Genomic DNA, 19,018 nt, shown 5'->3' on the forward strand with positions numbered 1-19,018 from the left:
GTTTTTACCCATATCAAGACTTTAAATGATCAAGTTTTCAAAACGTTGAGTTTTGAAGTTATAACAAAATTATGTGTGTGATTTATTAAAGTATGTACAGAGAAAGTCCTTGGTGAAAGTCAAGGGAATAGTGTTCAGTTAATTTTTAATGAACTTTGTATTTGAAGCGGTATTGTTATTGGTGGAGGTTGGTTGTTGTACTATTTCCGAGGCACTGATATAGTTTCCATTCTGTAAGAAGTTGTGTCCTCTTTCATTTTTTAAAAGTCGCTCTCTTTTAGTTTTTTTTTTAACTGACATCTTGTTGTGTATGTATTATGATCAAATGGTAAACTTGGGCAATTTGTAAACTGATGGTCGGATCAAAACCGCTGATGTCATACAAAAAATAATTATAATCAGATATTTGTTCGAGGTGTGGATATGGGGTGGGCAGGGGGAAGGGGTTTGTTGAGGATGTACCTTTGCAACCTCACACAAAATTTGCAGAGTACTTTTTAGCACAGCCTCTGCTTGCATTCAGACCCAAGGGAGGATGCTCTCAGACCCCCTAAATGAGGGGGGGGCTGGGGAATTCAGGACCACAACCCCCTTACTTGGTACACTCAGTCCTTGTCTTTACAAATTGCTAATTTTATAAAATGATGAATATATGATGTGACATAATTTTTTTGTGTTTCATGTAACAATCCTATATGGCTTTAAAAATTACCTACTAGATATATGAAGAGTTACTTTAAGCAGGGTCTCATGCAATCAAAGAAGTATTTAATATTGTCTATAAAGAAAACAAAACCATTCTCCAAAAAAGGCCATTTGGTATTTTATTCTGAGATGGATTAACATCAATGTGATACTAGTTAACTATGGGCAAGGGCGGCGATCATGGGGGGGACGGGGGACATGTCCCCCCCAAATATTTTAGGTGGGGGGATATAATATCTAATATCCCCCCCCAATATTTGGTGGCATAGTTTTTTTTGTGCCTATAAGTAGAAAATACTCGTAGAAAAATGCTTAGATGCAACTTACAAGGCCTGGGAAGTGCCATTTCCAGCGATCTGGGAGGAATTTTCAGCCAAAATTTTCTTTTACGCTTCGCGCCAACCATGGTGGCGCTACGCTTAGATAGTTTGCCTACAAGCTTCAATTTTCAATTTCTTTATTCCAGTATAAATTATAAAATTTATAAATAGGACACATAAAAGTGATACATAAAAGATGTAAACATGTACAAAAATGAAAGCATGAACAAAAACAAGAAATAAGATAGAGGATGAGCAGTTTTAAAGATTAAAAGGATTACAACAGAGATTCTAAGAACCCATTTTGAATATAAATGGCTGCTCTGTAGATAAATGAGTTCTTAAAAAGCATAATTCTAAAAGATTTTCACCCCACCCTTATTAGCAATTCCTAGCTACGTGCCTATCTAACCATGTCACAAATTGTTACTAATATCATTTGTATACAAAATATCACAAAGCGCCTGAAATTTGGGGATGAAAGTTGCTATGCGCCTGCCCCCAAGCAAATGTCCCCCCCCCCCACCCCAATATTTGAAAAAAAATCACTGCCTATTATTATGGGCTGACATGTTTAAACTGAAGCCAACTTTTTTGGGTGGTTTTGATATCATGTATGTTATTAGATACTAGAATCCCTATGACAATGTCATGAAGATTGCAACAACTCAGCATTTTGCACTTTTAAAAAAAAAAGCTTGATTATGCAAGCCGAAAGTTTAACAGATTCAAGCTTAAAAAGCTGTATTGTAATAGAACAAATCTTTACCTGAGGCAAAAATGTTGTTTTCATTTACTCTTTTTTTCCTTTTTTTTCTTTTTTATTAAATTTGATCACAATTTAAGAGCGAAGCAAGTTGTTGAGATTAATCTCAGCCAATCAAAGCCTTGTTTGTTTTGTTAGTTTTACTTTGATATTTAAAAATTTAAATATTTAACAAAGGAGCTAACTTGATAAATAAATAACTCAAATATTTTTATCAAGGTTTTTAAAAGTGCACAAGGTTTTGTAAATGGAATATATTGGGGCTATTTTATAAAAAAAAATTATTCATAATAAAAGGCTTACAAAAAGAAGAAAATAAGTCAACTTTGTTATTATTTTCTCCTCTATTCAATGTTTAACTTTATTTGACAATCAAATATGCATGCATGTGCTGAACATTCTCCTCAGCCCTCATGCCCTCACCCCCTTTCTTGCATGCATGCCCCCTCACCCTCTTCCTTGTCAAAGCATAGGGTGTCCATATGTGACACTTTCAAATGGCTGGTCTCTGAAATACCATGATGAAGTTCATTATTAAGACTGACAAAAAAATTCAGTCAAACCAAAATACTTGAAGGCTAACAATCAGTATAGTCCTCCAATATGCTAGCAAGTCAAATACTGGTCACCAGTGTCAATATGTGAAGTATTTTTTTCTCCCTGGGATCATCATCACCATCACCACCATCATCAACATCAGTTCAACCTCGGTTGACCATTATCAACATGAGGGGTAGGAGAAGTTGGCCGGACAACAACCTAATTTCATGCCCCACGACATCTGAGAATAATTTGTAAGGTCCAAAGCTCCGGAAATTTTTTTTATTTTTTTTATTCTAAATGTTAATTGGAGGCTATGCTGATGTCCCTTAAAAGAAGAAACTTCCAAAAATTGATACAATTTCCTTTAGCAGGAGTTCAACCACTCATCTATATCCTGGAACCTTCCATCTGTGCCATCCTCTGGTTCTGAAGTTCCCTCCTCTGTTGGTGTCGCATTAGGATGATGTTTGTCGATATTGTCTGAGTCCAGTCAAGAACACTTGCTTTGTTTGTTCCATCATCTGTTGGTATAACTTGAGGTCCTCATCCTTGGACTGCAGGGTGCTCTGGAGGGCGGCCTTAAGGGCATTGTTTTCGTCAACCTGAATGGCTAACCTGTTTCAAGTAAATAGAAACAGTATCAAGAACAAAATTCCCAATTAGAGAACTACTCTCAAACAGAGTTAATATTCATAAACATATCTAAGTTGACACAGTTCCATGGTTATGGGCCACATATGTCTTAATGTGCACCCTGTGCATCGCAAAATGATCAAACTGCTATGCAAAATGAGTAAACTGCTATGCAAAATGATCAAAACGTTATGCAAAATGACCAAATTGTTATGCAAAATGACCAAATTGTTATGCAAAATGACCAAATTGCTTAGCAAAAATTAATATGCAAAATGTCATAAACATCTCTTTTTAGTGAAATGAAATGTGTCTGCATTTTGTTACTTAGCAACAGAAATGTTGCACAGATGGAAATTGAGACACATTAGTCATCCTTTTTTTTCTTTCTTGTTTACCGCACATTTGTTTTTCTTTAAATTCAGTCTCACATATGTTACATTAGAAGACAGTTTACCTTGATTGCAATTCATCTGTTGTTTCTTGAGAGACGCTGACGTCCTCTCGGAGGAGATCCTGTACACTAGACATTGCACTCACTTGTATCTTGGATGTCTTCTTTGCAGAGCCTGTAAGATTAAAGTAATTATTACGATTAATATGTGTAATAACTGTAAAAAATTGCCACCGTTTTACAGGGAAGTCGGTCACCACTTTCAGTGAGGTAAGAAATGAAAAAAACTAGCCCGAACAGCAAGGTTGCAGAACCTCAAGACAAGTTTTGTTAGTTCTGTTTTAGCTCCAGCTATATTCATTTCCAGCGATTGGTACATTGTCAGCAATACATCAATTAAAATATACACAAACCAAATTGAGATATACAGACGTATACCTGCTCTATACCTGCTCAAACTTCACAACAAATACTCTCTCTTTTTAAGCACACTTACCCAAGCGACATTTTACGCCTTAAAGCTGGTGTCATTTGCGACGTGAGTCAAAACAAACAAGCTACAATATGTGTCTTTCCTCCCCCTTTCTCCTTTTCTCCTTCCTTCCCCTCCCCCACTCCCCCATCCCTCCCCCCTTTGTTTGCATATTACCCACAGAACTTCTGAGATATAGCCTCAAGTCACACTAGTGATTGCTTTTCAATTACTAATTCCTAGGGTAAGTCTCCCACCCGTTCATATAACAAAGACTAACATACCTTTACTGGTCTCCACTTTCAACCTATCCAGTTGTTTCTCAAATTGTGCATTGCGTTGTTTCAGTTCTGTAACTTGCTTCTGCGTGTCTGTCACCTTCTGATTACTTTCATCACACCTAAAGTAAGAAAAAAAAAAAGAAGAAATTTGCTTGCATTTGCTCCGTTTGTCCAGTTTGATAATTAAAATGTGCATATATTTTTTTGGGGGGGAGGGGAGGGGGGTTGGCACAGACCTGACAGGTTAATGTGAATTTAGTCCCAATCTACGTGACACAGCATCGACAGACATACCTACTCCTTCGCAAAAAAATAGAAATATGAAATTACATGGGTGACAAAAGAACAGAAAGTTCTCCATGCCCCCTTGTCGTTGAAATACCCTATCACAAGTAGGCCCCGCATACAAACTCCTCAAAGTCAACATATTTCACGTTCTCCCTTGCCGCAATCGTTCAGCAGGCCCTATATATGTATTTAGCTACAATGCAATCTGAATAGACCTCTGCCAGACGAACAAACTCCAAAGTTGATTTTGGTCGTCCAACTAGAAATTTGGTCTTCTTGGACGATTGGACAACGGTTGAAATTTTGCCATGTGCTAATACAAGAAAGTTTCTGGAAAACGACATGTTTATCATTACATGGACGCACTCATAACTTTCCACTGACCTTCAGCTGGCGAAAAGAACACCAAAAAAACCATTCGGATGGATCTTTGAAAGACCAAAGTTACTAATAAGATAATCACCTCTGCTGAAGTACTTTGATGAGCTCCATGACTCTATCTCTTTCTACTTCTGCAACCTGGAGGAGAGATTTGTACTCTTGGAACTGCCTGCGGACTTCCTCTGATGTTCCTGTCGCCATGGCAACCTGGGACATGCTTCTGTTAGCAAAAACAGACAGAAAATTTGACTTTCTGCTGGAATAAAGGACAATGAACCTGAGAGGCCACATACATTTATGTGTTGATTTTTAATTGCCCGACTGTGTTGGCTATAACACACATTTATGTCACTTGCCGACGTCAATATTTACAGGTGTGATATCACAACTTTCTAGTAACAAAACGTCATAACACACTGACATCTTTTTTTGTTTTGTTTTTTATCACAGGCAAGGGCGTAGGAACCGGGGGGGCTGGGGGGGCGCTAGCCCCCCAGTGAAAAATGTGGAGGGGCGGAAGTATCATTCCGCCCCCCGCTTGGCAAGTCAGAAAACCCCTTTTTCATTTCCAAATGAGAAAAAAATCTCATTTGGAGCACCAGATTGCATCTAAGACCAGGTGAAAATACAAAATTAAGTTTACAAAATGGAGTGGGTGTTGAAGTGTGCTATATTGCACCAAATTGCATCTGAGGCCACCTGGAAATACAAAAAATTCCAAAGGGGAGGGGGACACCCCCTTCCCTTAGACCCCTCCCCCAGGCCAGCCATCAGTCTTCAGCCCCCCCCACTCAAAAGTACCTTCCTACGCCACTGATCACAGGCCAAAGGTTTTTTTTTTTACCACAGGCCAAATGTTTTTTATCACAGGCCAAAGGTTTCCTTTTTTTTGTTCTTTTCTTCATCACAGGCCAAAGTTTGTTTTTTATAACAGGCCAAAGGTTTTTTTTTTTCACAGGCCAAAGGTTTTTTGCATCACAGGCCAAAGGTTTTTTTATTTTTCGTTTTTTAATTTTTTATCACAGGCCAAAGGTTTTTCTTGCTTCTTTTTTACCACAGGCCCAAGATTTGTTTTCGTTTTTTTTTTTTTTAATCACAGGCCAAAGGTTTTTTTGTCGTTTTCTTTTATCACAGGCCAAAGGTTTTTTTTTATCACAGGCCAAAGGGGTTTAGTGTTTTTCGTTTTTTTCTTAAACAACTTAATTGCTCTGCTTCTCAAAAAAAAAAAAATCAATGAGATGCCACCTGCGTTTAAGCTTGATTTTTTTTTTAAATGAAACAACTTGCAAAATATATTGTAATTCAGCACACAGTCTAGGGAATTAATTGCTATGACCTGAGATGACACATTAACTCGACTGATCTCAAGTGGAGAATGACTTGCAACAAATCCGAAAGTAACAGCGAGATGAGTGTACCTGCAAAACCATATTACTTTTCTGATAGCACACATGCAAACTCCACTTTAGTAGGATTTAGGGAGGGGATACTACAGTATGCGTACGGTATCCATTTTGGCGACTGCATAGCGGGACATCCTCCATATTGTGTTAGTCTCTGCTATCTTACGCGTCCCAGAGGATACACACAATTTCCCCCAAAAAAATTCCAGATGTCTAGGTAATTTCGACAAAGTCGTAATAAATACAAAGAACAAAATTTCTGGATTGGGATTTGGACATCTTGCTACCAAAGTTTGAGAACAGGAAATTTGTCGACAGTCACAGTCCTTCACCCATGATCTTACGAAGCTTAAATTTGGCTGCCCCCCCATTGACATCCATGTACCTACTACAATGTAGGGTGATTGATGTAATCACTTTTTTCCGACAAAGGGGATGGGGTATTTAACCCCTCTATGTAGATCAACCCCCCCTCCCCCCTATCCAAGGTGGTGGAAAATTGACTTCTTATGTTCAGATAAAGTGAAAGTAATAATAATAGCAGTATCAATATTTGGCTCAATTAAGAGATAGACTATTTTGAGAAACAAAAATCAGGTTTGAATTCCGCTGCAAGACTGACACGAGGTAGGAGAACCAAGATGACAGAAAATTTGCATCATCAGTGGACTAAAATAAATGCAGTGGAGACATATTTAGAGCATGCTACGATAATATATGTTATGTTAACTCCACCAAAAAAATGGTTCATTTCCTAATGTCACTGGAAATTGCAATATCCAGCCTCTGATTTCCTGATTTTAAACCATCAAAAAATGACTTCTCTGAGCAAACTTTGTCTTTTTTTATTTTAATATGAAACCTACCCCGTACTGGCTGGCCTCATTCCGTTCTGAGACGACACCCTGTTCAAGACTGTGGTGTTCTCTCGACTCTGCCTTGAGGGCGTCCTCTGTCGAGAACTGGAGTAAACTGTCTGTCTAAAGTTCAAAGCAAAATAAAAATAAAACTGTTAGCAAACTGCTTATCCACTAGAGAGCCTGTGTAAGAGAATGTGTAAAAGTAAGTTGGCCTGCCCATTTCGATCCTAGCAGGATCTTCTTCAGAGGCTAAATGATTAATAATAGTAACAGAAGGGACAAAAACATGCACAGAATACAGACAGGTTAATGAGCATGGTGAACACAAAGATATAGGTGGAAGGGGATTAGTAGACAAGGGATGGAGAGAAGAATGAAAGAAACCAACAGGGGAAGAGGAGAGGTGGGAGATAAACAGTAGAGGGACAAAGAGAGGATTAAAGAAAGGAGGTAGGGACATTCTGTTACTGTACGTATTTGTCATTTAGCCTCTGAAGAAGATCCTGCTAGGATCGAAACATCAGGCCAACTTACTTTTACATATAAAGTTCAAAGCAATTGAAAAAGAGAAGACCATGTTCAATGACAGACATTGTTCTTTGGTTGAAGAGTATCCAATTAGAAACCACTGGCTGGTCAAAGGTGACAGTCCAAAAAAAATGGAGCTTTGACACTGATACCAAATATGTACAATATATCGAGCAAGGAAAGAACTTGTTCCATAAATGGGAAATACAGTGTGAGGGTTGTATTGGCACAGAGAAAACAGCCACCATATTAATGCACAACAATAGTTTGGCAATCTGAGGAATTATGTAATCATAAATTTGTCTCTAATTCTTGTGACAATACAAAACTCAAGTACCAATGTCACATTTTAATCTGCAGATATAAGCGCCTCACATTTTGCTTAAACTTGGCAAAAGAATTCTTCAGTTACACAAACTGTACCAACAGAGGTAGCATTGATTTAACACGTTCAGAATCAGCGATGAATGGTGAAGCCCGTTGAGCAAGCACACACTTCATTGACAAAAAGATAAACTATAAAAACAACAGAGGAAACACCTGTCCAGGCGTGAGGAGCATCTAATGCAAACAATTATAAAGATAAGTCTGATGGTAAATAAAAAATTATGAAAAAATCATTGACACAAAAAAAAGGCTGGAGAGAAACCGAAATATTCCTTTTGTAAAGTAGAGATTTCAGGATGGACAAATCTTTATTAGTCACTAGTAGAGAAAAGTTTACTCTGTATCAGCTCCATAGAGATTTCTAAAACTGTGTTAAGTACTAAAAGGCAAGATGCAGTAATTACATTCCCAACATTTACATTCAAGTTGTTATCGGAGACTTAAGGAGAGAATCTCTTTAGTTCTTACCTTGAAGATGGTGCAGGAGTATTCATATCGGACTTCAAAGGAGGTTGGGGAGGCATTGTATGTGAATCGAACCTTGAAATAGATCGCTGTAAGGAAAAATGGGGGAAAAAATGTAAAGACAATATGTAAAAATGTTATTGTACATCAAAGTGTGAACTTGCCATTCAAATCTTCCTTTAAAAGAAAAGAAAAAAACTTACAAATCTTCCTTTTCCCCTTAAAGCCACACTTCCCCAATCTATTGGTCACAACCCATACAAAAAATACAATAAAAAAAAATGAGATGCACAGATTTACAGTGAGTTAATTGTGAGCCAGATAGCTGACATCAACAAATCTGATAGGTTCACAATGTGTCCACTGGAATTTAACAGTAACCTTAATCCCAGCTAGCTACCACAGGGTTTATATAACTATGTGTGTGTGTATTTAGTCTGTGTGTACTGTTGCTTACAAACTTTCAATCATTGTACAGTTTTATCATCAATCCACAGGTGGTAAATATTGGGTGATTTCTAGCCTTCATGGAACTTCATGGGTTGCAGCAAGCATATCACATAACAAGCTTTATGATATTCAATATATGTCTAACCTTATACAACCTTACAACTCCTAAATCAACCAGTTTATAACAAATAATGTGAATGAAGCACACTTAAAATGTTTTCCTAAAGTAATTCTGCAGTAAACTGGAAAAAAAAATGAATAAAAATATGACGATATAATATGCAAGTATCAGAAGAGCGAATGACAAAACAATTAAAACCTACATTTTGTTGCATTTCTGCAATTTCATCTTCCAACTGTCTAACTTTTTCCTCCTTTTCCGCAACTATCCTCTTGAGCTGTTCCACGATGTTAGCGTCTTTCTGCGTCTGTAACTGCATCTCTAACGTCGACTGTTCCTGTCGTTTCTTGGTATGCTCAAACCCTGCCGTTTTCTCGTCCAATAATGTCTTCAAATGACCTTGTTGTTTCTGTGACAGAAATAGAACAGCCAAAAAATCATATCAAAAGTGTGTTATTTTAATTGTAAATTTACCAAATAACAGGTATGAGCCTGGGGTAAAAAACAATTCACAGAACTTTGCAAAAATTGCGGTATAGGCTCCAGTTTGCATATGCTACAGTGTGTTAGGTAAATAGTTTTTGTAATAGGTTTTGCTAATCGTGGCTCATTGCACATAATACGCTCTTCCAAACAACACTGATCAACCTTCAAATCTTTTATCTTTAGTCTTAAAATTTATCCAAATCCAAGTAAATTGTCGACCGGGAAATTTATTATCATTTTACTTTTCGACAACAGTACAAGCTATGAGGCTGCAAGCTGATATAATGAGCTCCATTTCATGAGTTCAATGCATATATACATATATTAAGCCATCTGGATTTGCTATACCTTTCAAATTGAAATTAGAGCATTTGGAACAAATCGGAAGGCAGAAAATGTTGGAGATTATCAAAGTTCAAAGACACATTGGAAGTTATTCATTTGTTTGAATTGCAATAGCTTCATGACTACAAGAAAATGGCTGATCTGATGGATTAAAGGGTGTGAAGACTCAGGCACAAAGGAACGTTTAATGCCGGTAATCTGACCTAGCTTCGAATGAAGTGTAACAGAAGTATTAGACACCACCATCGATCCAAGAAACTAACACACACAGCTTGCTACCGTCGGTAATTAGACACTAGTGTACAGTCAATACATACAGCTACGTTCAATACCCACAACACAGTGTACATAGCAGTGATGGACATCCCAGGTCAAAGATAAGAAGGTATCACGTTTCATTACTGTCTGCATTTTGTAGCGACAAGAAAAAAACTTCACTTGTAAGCAACGGAAAGTTAACTTTTTCAGAGTGCGGCACGCGGTTTGGGGCAAGTCTTCAATGCCTTTAAAGCCCTTTTGTACATGGTGGCTCCAAATTGTGACAAATGCATCATTATACCTCTATAAAAAATTAAAAAATAGGCACCAAACTAACAACCTTTAGCACCAAGTACTTCCCCACCCACCCACAACACAACCTTACCACCACATAAACACATTTATGATTGGACAATAACACCCACAAACATGAAAATGTTAGACATTTTAAAACTCAGTACTCGCATACACTTGTTGTTCATAACTGTTCATACTCTAGGGATGTTACCATGACTATTCACGAGTGAGTCACTCCTATCATGTTCAAAGTGTTTTTAATGATACGTAGTTACCCAAAATGAGACTCATAATCGTGTTTTCCTTCGTCTGTGAGCACTGTGATCTGTTGTTTGCTGGATTTAACGTAGTTGGATATTAAATAGAACCCTCAAACATCAAACTACTCGCTCTTATAATGTTCATAAATGTCTTGAATGATTCTTAGTTACCATGAGGGCCTCAATCAGCTCATTATCGTGTCTTCCTTTGTCTGTGAGCACGGTGATCTGTTGTTTACACGATTTAAGGTCGTTAGATATTAAATAAAACCCACAAACATAAAACTATTAAAGATGTAAAATGAAGAACTTGCTCCTATAATGTTCATAAGTGTTTTGAATGATTCTTAGTTACCATGAGGGCTTCTATCAGCTCGTTATCGTGTTTTCCTTTGTCTGTGAGCACGGTGATCTGTTGTTTGCAGGATTTAAGGTCGTTGGATAAAACTTTGTTGCGAGCTTTAGCTGCTTCCATCTTCTCCTTGAGTCTCTTGTAGTCCTCTTCCATTGAGTGAAGTTCGGTCTGGGCTTTCTGGTGAATACAGTACAGATGAAGAATAGGCAAATGAGTGTATGAATTAGTTTATCAGTTTCTTTAAATCTCACTATACAAAGTGCCTGACAGAAGAGACAATTTGATCATTACCAAGACTCTTAAATTCTAAAATCTTATAGAGTATAAGGGCTAAAATTTCATATGTGCGCAGTTGAAAAGCGGGTGTACATCCATAGCAGTAGACTTATTCTTCCCCGCCAAATGTCAGAAGAAAAAAAATGAGTCATCTCCACCTGAATGACGATGGAAGGCGGAGAGGTAATCCCTCCACCCCCCCCCTCCCCAGTCCGATTTGCACACACAACTAATGCTTTTGTTAGTCTTTTTGGAGCAGTTCTTTTGTGAGATTCTGTGTAAAAAACTGCTTTTACATGTTTGCATTCATTCCATTTCTGTATGGGACTTAACTTTTTGTCACACAATAACTGACTGCCTCAATAGGGGTGGGAGGGTGAGGTCGGGGAGGGTGATAGAATCTTGCTGTTTTGTTTTCCTCTTGACATATAGGCTGACCTCTTTAGCTTCTCTCCTGTCTTTCTCCATCTGTTTCAATCTATTCTTCTGAACTTCGTCGATTCTCGCCCCACTGCCACCGGTCTTGACACTCCTAAGAGACATGGTACTACGAGCGGTATTGCCACCGTCCTCTCCTACACCCATGCTCATGAACTGGTCCTCCAAGCTCATCTCTGTAGAAGGACGAAGTTGTTGGAGCTCTTGCAACTGAGCTTTCAAATCGGATACCTTTGGAGAAATAGCGGCGGGGAAAAAAAAAAGAGAGAATTTGGTACAGATTTTGAACGTCTACCTTTGATCGAAGTATTAGAGACATTGGCGATGAGAATCGAATGTAACAGAAAAACTAACCGAAAAAAGACTTTATATGAGAATATGTTATATGAATATTGAAAAAAAAAGAGTACGCAATTTATAACAACAGACTACAGCATGTTTGTCAATGTTGTGACAATTGCAAACCTCTCCCTGCAGAATTGTGTGAAAGAAAAAAAGGTTTCCGCAAGTGGAGTTGAGACCGAGAAACTTGAAGCAGAGAGTACCACTTTTACTTGGCAGGAGGGTAAGGGGAAGGTGGGAGAAGTAAGGAAAACAAATTCACATCTTACTCTCCAAATTTTGTAGTGCAAATTGTGAAGAAGTAAAAAATCAGTCTTTTTTTTGCTTCATGTCATTTTGCCCTAGGCCAGGAGTTTTTAATTAATTTTCTACAAGAGCCAAGAGGAGCATCACTTAGAGCAAAGCCCCAGGAGAACTAAAAATCTCACTATACAGGCTACCTAGATTGAGCAATGTGCATGGTAGGCTATGCAACAGCTCAAAGCCAAAGACCGTTCTAAAAATGGCCACTGTGTCTCAGCACGGATCAAGCAAGGATCAAGAAGGATCAGCATGGCCAACTAGTCGAAAATTATGAGTGATTTTACATGACCTTTTAAAAAAAACTCCTCCCATTTGGCACTGCTGGCCACACTTACTTCTAAAATCTGATGCTTGGTATGAAGATGATGGTTGCACTATCCTACCAGAAAACACTGTAAAACTAGTTTGTGGATTAAGAAAAAAGAAACAGCAACAGGCCTATCACTTAGATCGTAATGCTTGCATCGAAATAGACATAATCATCCATAATATAATAATAAAAACAGATGCTATTATAGAAGTTTCTTCTGTGAAAATGTCCGTCTTTTGGACCAAGATGAGCCACCTTTCGGATCCAAAACCTTCTTATTTTTTTTTTGTTGTTGCTATTTCCGTTCTATGCGAGACACTAACATCTCACCTTTTTCTGTAAGATTAGAATCTGCTGAGCTCTTCCCCTCCAGTTACTGTTACCGGCGGTCAGCAAGGCGGAGATGTTGACCCCTTCTCCGACCTCATTGCTGAGGGCTTTGTGAGCTAACTTCAAGTCTTGCTTAAGCGTGGCTACCTGCGTCCTGAATTCTCCGAGCTTGGCCGTGGCTTGGTTTAATTTCTCCTGAGTGGTCTTTAATTCTGCTGCAGTTTTGTCAGCCTGTAAAAACAACAGAGACTTGATGAATTTTTTGATAAATACAACAGATCTCACCAGAACAATATTTTGTGAAGCTGATTGTGAATTATCTCCCTGTATTATTGACTAAAAATTTGCAAGTTAACAAATAGATGTCAAAATGTGGAACTATCTTGAAAATTTAAGCAACACTTTAAGAGAATGCTCACCGCTTTGTGTTGATTTGAAGGTATAATGGGGCTCTCCAGCTAAGCCCGAAATTGACAGAGGGAGCTGTCACATTGCGAACACCGCAGACCATAAACGGTACCGTGAGTAGCAGAGGATTTATAATCGTGTTTTCAAAGGTTCCAGTCAAACTAATTGATTCACGTACCCTTATTTGTGTTTTCTAAACATTTATTTTCGTTCAGCCAAACTGCGATTATGCAACCTTTAACTAGCTAGTCAATCACCCAGCGTGGCTGTATGCAAGTTTATCAGCCTTGTTAACATTCTTGTATACGCTTTCATGCAATCGTGATCTGTAAACAGTACAGATTACGCACATTAAGACCAGAGATATGTTACAGTGCCGAACCTGCTTCACGATATATTTGGTTAAGGCCGATATGAGGGCACCCTCTATCAAAGCACCCCATTAAAACTGACATATTCAGTAGTTGATTAATTAATTTTTGTATTATTTTGTTTTAATTAGTTAATTAAGTTGGTATAATTAAGTCATGGTAATCGGTTCTTTCCTCTGCTGATTGTAGTTACTGATGTATTATTTCATTTTCTACTATATTTTTATGGTACTTTGAATAATTTATTTTATTTTGTTTTCTTTACATGCATGTGCAGTGCTTCTTCCTCTTCTCCTATATATATATATTTTAAACTTTCTAATATCTTTACCATGGCAAATGAGGAATGCCTGTACAGAAATCATTGCTTCCTAGTTAAGTCCTTGTTGACTTCCAATCTGTGTCGTAATTATATTTGTAGGCAAACAACAAAAACCAGACAGACGTTAAACATATAAGACGTATTTGGTTCATTTGCAAATGAGGGGTCACACCAAAGAAACATAAGTGTTACATATATGAGATGATTTACCTGGATTTCAATTGGGTCTCTGAGTTCCTCTCTAGTCGATCGGGGGCTTCTGGATGATAAAGTAGCTTTCGAAGAGTTCTGAAAACATTTGAATAATAAGTGTGCATCTTTACATAACAAAAAATTAATGGATTCACATCTTAAGGCATATTTTACAAATATAGACATTTCTAAGTGTCATTTGAAGGACACTAACAACAAAATGGCATTAAAACAAAAGTAACGTTCATAATAAACAACTAGCCTCAACTGTTTAGGACTGATACTACTTTGTGTGATGGTGATATGGATGTATATGCAAATACCAATGCTAGATCTGTTTATCACTGTATGTTGCCACTCCCTTCTCACTCCAACCCCTCCCCCCCCCACCCCACCAAATGACCAAAATTATCCCCTACACATATGAATTATTAGAAACTCTTGTGAACCTGAAATGACAAAATCACCTTACCAATTTCTCTGCTTCTCTCAGTTTCAACAGTAACTGCTTCAACTTTGTTTTTTCGCTCTCGAGTTCCGCTGTCAGTTCTCTGTTTTTCTTTGATAATTCGACAATCTTTGTAGCTGCTGCATCTGTTGCCATGCCTCCTCCCATTCCTAGAACAGGAAAAGAGGTGAGAATTGTTGTGAAAGGTGTGATTCTTACCCTTCCACGACAGACAGGTGTTGATTTCTCACCCAAAGGTCACTTAAAATTTGTCCGAAATTATTTTAACATGTGACAATAAAAGTTCTCCAAACTACTATTCAAGAGATGTTTTCATGCCAACTTTCTACTGTCAGGATACTCCCCCCCCCTCCCACTCCCCATCACAAAAAGACAAAAACAGGAAAGCTTTGATGGTTTCAGTCAGATAGATGTGGATGAGACTGTCACAGTTGTGTTGACGACATTTGGTCTTTTCTCTTTCTCAATGAGTGACTAGTACTGTTAATGTTACTAAATACATTCCACAACCAGGCCATGTCTATAAGCTGGTCGACATGCTGTTTTACGAACCACGCTAAATAGATGGAGCTATAATTATTAAACAGATGATAGCTATATGAGATGATATACTGCAACACAAATGTGGACCACAAAATATTTGATGGTTCGAGTGATTTCTTCCAGACATTTGAACAAATTGATCCGGCTGTTGTAGCTTGCCGACGGGAAGTTGATTAACCATTGTTTTTTTCACATTAATTCTACAATCAAAAGTTAGCTTTTGTATATTCTGAACATCAATAACTGATCTTCGTGGATTTGTTTTTGCCGTTGGAAGAGAAAGCCAGACGAATAGTGGCAGGTTGGTTGCCATAGCAAAGTACTGTGACAGCAGAACGAGATCACGACAGAGACCGATTAACATATATGTTGTGGTGTAAACAGTATTTGACAACTCAGGAACCCAATCATTTCTCTGACCTGAAAATGCCTGCCTTTCTTCATCCCTTTTCTTTTTCAGTTTCCTGACTTCGTGGTCTCGTTCGCTGAGAAGCTTATACAGCCTCCCGGTCTCATCCTTTAGTTCCTGATGTTTCCAGAAGATGAGATTTGGAAGAGAAAAAAAAGGAATAAATTTTTGGTCATTCATTTTATAATGAATGAAAGAAGAAATGTTAAGAGCTTACAGCTAAGCGTTAACAGCAGCCATACACAACAGAAAAAATAACCAAGGTTTACAAGTAGCTATTTCTTACAACTAAACGCCTTTTTTCTTTAAAAAACACCTACTAATGGTTGTTTAAGCTTTTGTGGATAACTACTAAGTAGCCCATTACATTTCAAAACATTTTTCACCATTCTAGTATGGGTGTACAACCAAACTTAATAATGAGACAATGTTACAGTGATCAATGTGATAAGTGATCACATGTTTCTTCCTCACCAATATGTTACATTCGGGTGGTATTAAGATTTCAATGACAATATCTTCAATGACAATTCTTACATTCAAAAGTAGGCTAGGCTAGGTATGTACATACAGTACCTGTCACAAAAGCATGGTAGGTCTTGACTAAGTTCTGAAATTTGCTTTGGTAATCATACCGTCTCTTCTCAAGACTTTTACGGCAACTCATCCTTGGCAATTTACTTGCTGTCCAAGTGTATGCAACTGCACGAGGAGGGACTACATATATACTCCCACACAAATGTAAACAGCATATTGAATTGCAATTGAAACGTATTAATGCCAAATTATTGCTCTCCTTTCATCCACAACAACATGAAATCACTCCACAGCACTTTCACAAAAACAAACTGACTTCTTGTTTTCCCTTTGTTAATTTAAACCCCAAATTTCCTCCTTTGGCATGTATGTGCCAGTAATTTGACATCATGAAAAGATAACACTTTTAGCATGAAATTAAAGACAAGACTGGTCTTTTAAGATCCAATTTTTTTTAACTTACCCTTAGTTGTTCCTGCAGATGATTGTTCAATTCCTCATTAAAAATGCTATCTTGTGGAATTGGCTGACTCAGCTGATGACAAGAATATGAAAAAGTCATGAATCTTTCACAAACACCATAGACATGACTTCGAATAAATACTTAGGCTGTACATATGATGGTTACATGGAAATATAGTGACGTCTACTGTAGTATGTACAACAGGAATATACCACAATGAGCTATATACATATGTCACCTCCAAAAACATTGAGTCACTTGAAAGCTTAAGTGACTGCATTACTGGTCAGTTAAAAATTACAAGGACCTAAATACCACTTACTTTCAAGTCCATATTGTCTGGAACTCCAAGTCCATTAACTTCTTCATTTTTTGTGTTTTGTTCTTTGATTTTATCCTCTTGTTTTTGCTTTCTTTTCATCAGTTTCTTCTTCTGTTGCTCTTGCAGAGCTTGGAACTGCTGATGTAATGATGAATCTTGTGACTGCTCCATTATCACCTGAATACAGAAATACAAACAGTTTCATACAGAGAGAGAAAAGAAAAGCTGTTACCAGACTGCTTATCTACTGCAAAATGTCTGTGTAAAGTAAATATGTAAATTTCAGAGGGCATGTTGTTTGTTCCTAGAAGGATCTTCGTAAGAGGCTAACTGAACCAGAGTCAAACTTAGAAAACATGGTACTGAATATAAAATACTTTTAAACGGAGTAAAAAAAAGATCTCTAGCCTACCTGCCGCCCTCATTTAGGCCTAGGCTAGTGGTGAATTGCGAGACCATCACATCCAAATAATTTTACAATGTAGCCTAGGCCTAGTCCCTACAGTTGATTTGTCACATACAATAAGCCTAAGCTATAGTGCCTGCTACCATTACCCAATAACTTTTGACAAAAGGCAAGAGTAGGGATAACCATGGCTTGACCTAATAATATCACGCTAGTCTAGCCTATTGGTTGGTATGTTTGCCTAGTATAGGGGCACTAGGCCTATCCTAATAGTAATACTCTCATGGGATTGGGACGATTCCGCGACGATACACATATATAATTTAAGCCAATTGTACTGTACGTCATGCAGCCGATAAGTGTATGATAACATTAGACCTACGCATTTTGTCCGAAGCAATTACAATATCTATTTTAAGCAGCAATTGTTCAAATTCTACTTTAGTACCTCTCTTGGTGCAAGCGACGCGTACTCCAAAAGGTATGACGTTATATATGAAAGTTCCTGTCAATGAACACAAAGGAAAAATCAGATAAACTCGACTACTGCTTCTCGAGAATTGATGTTTACCTTCGCAACGCAAGGAATGCGATATTTTCGATTGACCGTAACAATATCACAAAGAAATGCTAGATTGCGTCTCATCAATGCTAGCACCCATTTACCATTTCGTGCCTCCGATGTTCTTCTGAAATCGCTAAGGAGACATTTCCTTGTTTACTATATAATTGATTCGTTATATTTCTCTCAAGACAAATTTGGTCGAACCTTACCAGGATACCATACACTACAAACGTTTAGCACTACTAGCTGTATTAAAGTATTTCAGAGCAATATGACGAAGTTTCACCATCCCTATATTTTCATAACAGATAACACCTTTCTCTCAAAAGAGAAGCGGATATATATACGTGAAACTTCGTCAGCATTAAATGCATACACCCCACCCCACCGTCCCGACACTTACTTTGTTTGTTTGAGGGGCCAGCCGGTGGTGCTCTGCATTTCATCAAGCAAATCAGGAAGCCCTGACGAGGAGGACATTGGGCTGCAATGGCCGGAGGTCCGTCATCAATTAGGGGGCCCGGGAATGATGGGAGAAAAAAGGGCCCAAACGGGCACTATGGTTCCTTCCTTAGTGGAGTATTAAAGTGTTGTGTCTTCGCCCAATATCATAATAGTGTCCCACATGTACAAGCTGTTAATCGACAACTGCAAGTACTCCAAGTTTGGGTATAATCTGATTTAAGGTTGTGGAGTTATTGCAATTTTAAAGTTTTGGTCCCTCCCAAAAAGATGGTCCCAAAAATATTTCACCCAAACAAAGTGTGGCTCCAAAATATATTTGCCCCCACCCCCCTTCCCCAATAATTGAACCCAAAAAATGTGTGCCTAAATGGTCTCGAAACTTTTGGGCCTCATAACTTCGGGCACAAAGAATGTGTCCCAAAATACATTTGAGGTGGAAATAAAATTTGGGCCCACCCGGTGGAGCTTCTCAGTTTTCACACGAGAAAGCGAATCCCACCGTCACTACGTACACAGTATTGGTGTCTTCAATTCCATTCATCTAAAATT

The 19,018-nt window shown here is 38.0% G+C and overlaps 1 protein-coding gene across 1 annotated transcript; it reads right to left on the bottom strand.

Annotated features, from left to right (window-relative positions):
- Nucleotides 1-2,064: 2,064 nt before the first annotated feature.
- Nucleotides 2,065-18,036, bottom strand: LOC139966642 (coiled-coil domain-containing protein 13-like). Its single transcript, XM_071969887.1, has 16 exons — nt 17,888-18,036; nt 17,034-17,210; nt 16,712-16,783; nt 15,723-15,828; nt 14,763-14,908; nt 14,309-14,386; nt 12,998-13,228; nt 11,713-11,943; nt 10,999-11,175; nt 9,200-9,406; nt 8,430-8,515; nt 7,053-7,166; nt 4,866-5,003; nt 4,118-4,233; nt 3,425-3,536; nt 2,065-2,949 (listed from the first exon to the last, which is right to left on the bottom strand). The coding sequence occupies exons 2-16, from the start codon at nt 17,202-17,204 to the stop codon at nt 2,790-2,792; spliced, it is 2,145 nt and encodes a 714-aa protein (XP_071825988.1). The 5' UTR covers nt 17,205-17,210; nt 17,888-18,036; the 3' UTR covers nt 2,065-2,789.
- Nucleotides 18,037-19,018: the final 982 nt, after the last annotated feature.

Source organism: Apostichopus japonicus, chromosome 4 (genome assembly GCF_037975245.1).
Source record: "Apostichopus japonicus isolate 1M-3 chromosome 4, ASM3797524v1, whole genome shotgun sequence".
Lineage (NCBI taxonomy): Eukaryota > Metazoa > Echinodermata > Holothuroidea > Aspidochirotida > Stichopodidae > Apostichopus > Apostichopus japonicus.

What these genes read in the sequence shown, in the direction of transcription:
- LOC139966642 (XM_071969887.1), bottom strand. Translation starts at nt 17,204, where the DNA reads ATGGAGCAGTCACAAGATTCATCATTACATCAGCAGTTCCAAGCTCTG. An exon ending in ATCTGCAGGAACAACTAAGG is followed by an intron (nt 15,829 to 16,711) that starts GTAAGTTAAAAA and finishes TGGAAACATCAG; the next exon opens with GAACTAAAGGATGAGACCGG. An exon ending in ACTCCTGCACCATCTTCAAG is followed by an intron (nt 7,167 to 8,429) that starts GTAAGAACTAAA and finishes TTTGAACTTTAG; the next exon opens with ACAGACAGTTTACTCCAGTT.